A 2,500-nucleotide genomic window follows, 5' to 3' on the forward strand; every position below is an offset into this window, starting at 1 on the left:
AACTCCCTCTCACTTACTCTTACTCCCACTCTCCCAGAAACTCTAAAAATTCATTCTTCTCACCCACGTACTCCCAAATCCACTCCAGACCCATCCCCTCTCACTCCCTCTCACTTCCTCTCACCCCCTCTCACTCCCTCTCACTCCCTCTCACTCTCTCTCATTCCCTCTCCCACAGAGCCGCTGATGGTGAGCAACAAGACAGAGAGAGCGGCGCCCAGTACAACCAGACCAGATTATTCCTACCACACACTTGGAGGCGAAGGAGGAGGAGGAGGAGGAGGAGGAGGAGGAGGAGGAGGAGGAGGAGGAGGAGGGGGCAGTGGGGGTGATTCTTCCCTCCAGCTCCCCCGGTCGCCCCCCCAACACCAGTTACTACCAAAACACCTCCCCAGCTCGTCCCCCTCACGAGACAGAGGAGGGGCAGGAAGACGAAGAAGAAGAGTAAACGGAAGAGGAACAGAGGAGGAGGAAAGGGATTAGTCGGTCCTTACCCCATTGTGCCCCAGGGTAAGTCGTAGTGGTTGTAGTAGTAGTAGTGGTGGTAGTAGTAGTAGTCGATAAGGACCTTGACACATCTCCAGCATGTAAACCCTATCCAGACACCTCAATCGCGTTAAACTCCTCACCCAAACACTGCGATAACGACCTTGACACATCTCCAGCATGCAAACCCTATCCAGACAACTCAATCCCGTTAAACTCCTCACCCAAACACTGCGATAACGACCTCGACACATCTCCAGCATGCAAAGCCCATCCAGAAAACTCAATCCCGTTAACGTCTCACCTGCAGGCACTCGGGAGGCGGCCTTCGTGCACGCCATCTCTTCAGCCGGGGTGGCCCATGCAATCACCCGGCGGTGTTCCTCAGGGGAGCTGGACGACTGCGGCTGCGACAGATCCGTGCGGGGCGTCACCAGACAGGGTTTCCAGTGGTCAGGGTGCTCAGACAACATAGCCTACGGAGTGTCGCTGTCCAAGAGGTAAGGAAGAGGCAGGGAGGATAAAGAATAGGTGGGGAGGATTAGGGAGAGGCAGGGAGGGTAAGGGAGAGGAAGGGAGGGAAAGGAAGAGGCAGAGAGAGAAACGGAGAGAAATATAGAGGCAGAGAGAGGAAGAGAGAGGCAGTTAGTGAGTGAGAGAGAGAGAGAGAGAGAGAGAGAGAGAGAGAGAGAGAGAGAGAGAGAGAGAGAGAGAGAGATGCACGGATATTCAAATTCACGGAAAAAAATACAATTAACATTTTTTACCCTCTCACTTTTCCCTCTCCCTCACTCTCACCTCCTCTTCCTCTTCCTCTTACTTCCTCTTACCTCTTACTCAACCCCTAAATAAACCAATCTCTCCCTCCTTCCTTCCTCTTCTTCCTCCTCCTCCTCCTCCTCCTCCTCCTCCTCCTCCTCCTCCTCCTCCTAACTTTCCTCCTCTTCCTCTTCCTCTTCCTCTTGGTCAGATTCGTGGACGCCCGTGACAGGAAGCTGGTCAAGAGGAAGAAGACAGGGCGAGTGAGCTCCAGGGCGCTTATGAATCTACACAATAATGAGGCGGGAAGAAAGGTGGGTCCTCTTGAAAAGTACTCTTGAAATGTCCTCTTGAAATGTACTCTTGAAATGTACTTTTGAAATGCACCTAACCTTACCTATCCTAACCCAACCTAACTTACACGATTAAGAGGAGGGAAGAAATGGTAGTCCTCTTGAAATGTCCTCTTGAAATGTCCTCTTGAAATGTACTCTTGAAATTCACCCAACCTAACCTGACCTAACCTACCCAAAAAAGAGGCGGGAAGAAAGGTTAGTCTTCTTGAAATGTCCTCTTGCAATGTCCTCTTGAAATGTACTCTTGAAATGTACTCTTGATCTGCTTTTAACCTAACCTACCCAATAAAGAGGTGAGAAGAAAGGATAGTCCTCTTGAAATGCACTACTCTTGAAATGTCCTCTTGAAATGTAGGTACTCTTGAAATGTACTCTTGAAATGCTCCTAACTTTACCTAACCTAAACTAGACAATAATGAAGAAAGTTGGGTCCTCTTGAAAAGTCCTCTTGAAATGTACTCTTGATTTTTTTTACCTTCCTCTTGATTTTTTTGTGAGTTTTCTTGATTTATTTTCTTTATTTTTTATTTATAGCTTTTTATTTTCTTTTTCCTCTTGATTTATTTCCTTCCTCTTGTTTTTCGTCTCCCTCTTGATTTTTTTTTTGTGGATTTTTGTTTACTTTTAAATCCTCTCTCTCTCTCTCTCTCTCTCTCTCTCTCTCTCTCTCTCTCTCACTTAATAAGAAAGAATATATGTCTGTCCATTAAAAAATATTACGTAATTTGAATCTCTCTCTCTCTCTCTCTCTCTCTCTCTCTCTCTCTCTCTCTCTCTCTCTCTCTCTCTCTCTCTCTCTCTCTCTCTCTCTCTCACCTGTCATGAGCGGCCTAATTAGAAGCAGGTAACAGGCATATTGTTACTCTCCTCCTTAATTAACGACTCTCTCTCTCTCTCTC

At 47.4% G+C, this 2,500-nt stretch overlaps 1 protein-coding gene across 1 annotated transcript in view; it reads left to right on the forward strand.

The window, feature by feature from the left end:
- Nucleotides 1–2,500, forward strand: part of LOC123508979 (protein Wnt-4-like) — a 70,214-nt gene that overhangs the window by 62,104 nt on the left and 5,610 nt on the right. The window contains 5 exon segments of the mRNA XM_045263075.1: nucleotides 179–220; nucleotides 324–409; nucleotides 411–510; nucleotides 797–986; nucleotides 1,457–1,559. Coding sequence (XP_045119010.1) covers nucleotides 179–220; nucleotides 324–409; nucleotides 411–510; nucleotides 797–986; nucleotides 1,457–1,559 — 521 coding nt within the window.

This window comes from Portunus trituberculatus, chromosome 3 (genome assembly GCF_017591435.1).
Source record: "Portunus trituberculatus isolate SZX2019 chromosome 3, ASM1759143v1, whole genome shotgun sequence".
Classification (NCBI taxonomy): domain Eukaryota; kingdom Metazoa; phylum Arthropoda; class Malacostraca; order Decapoda; family Portunidae; genus Portunus; species Portunus trituberculatus.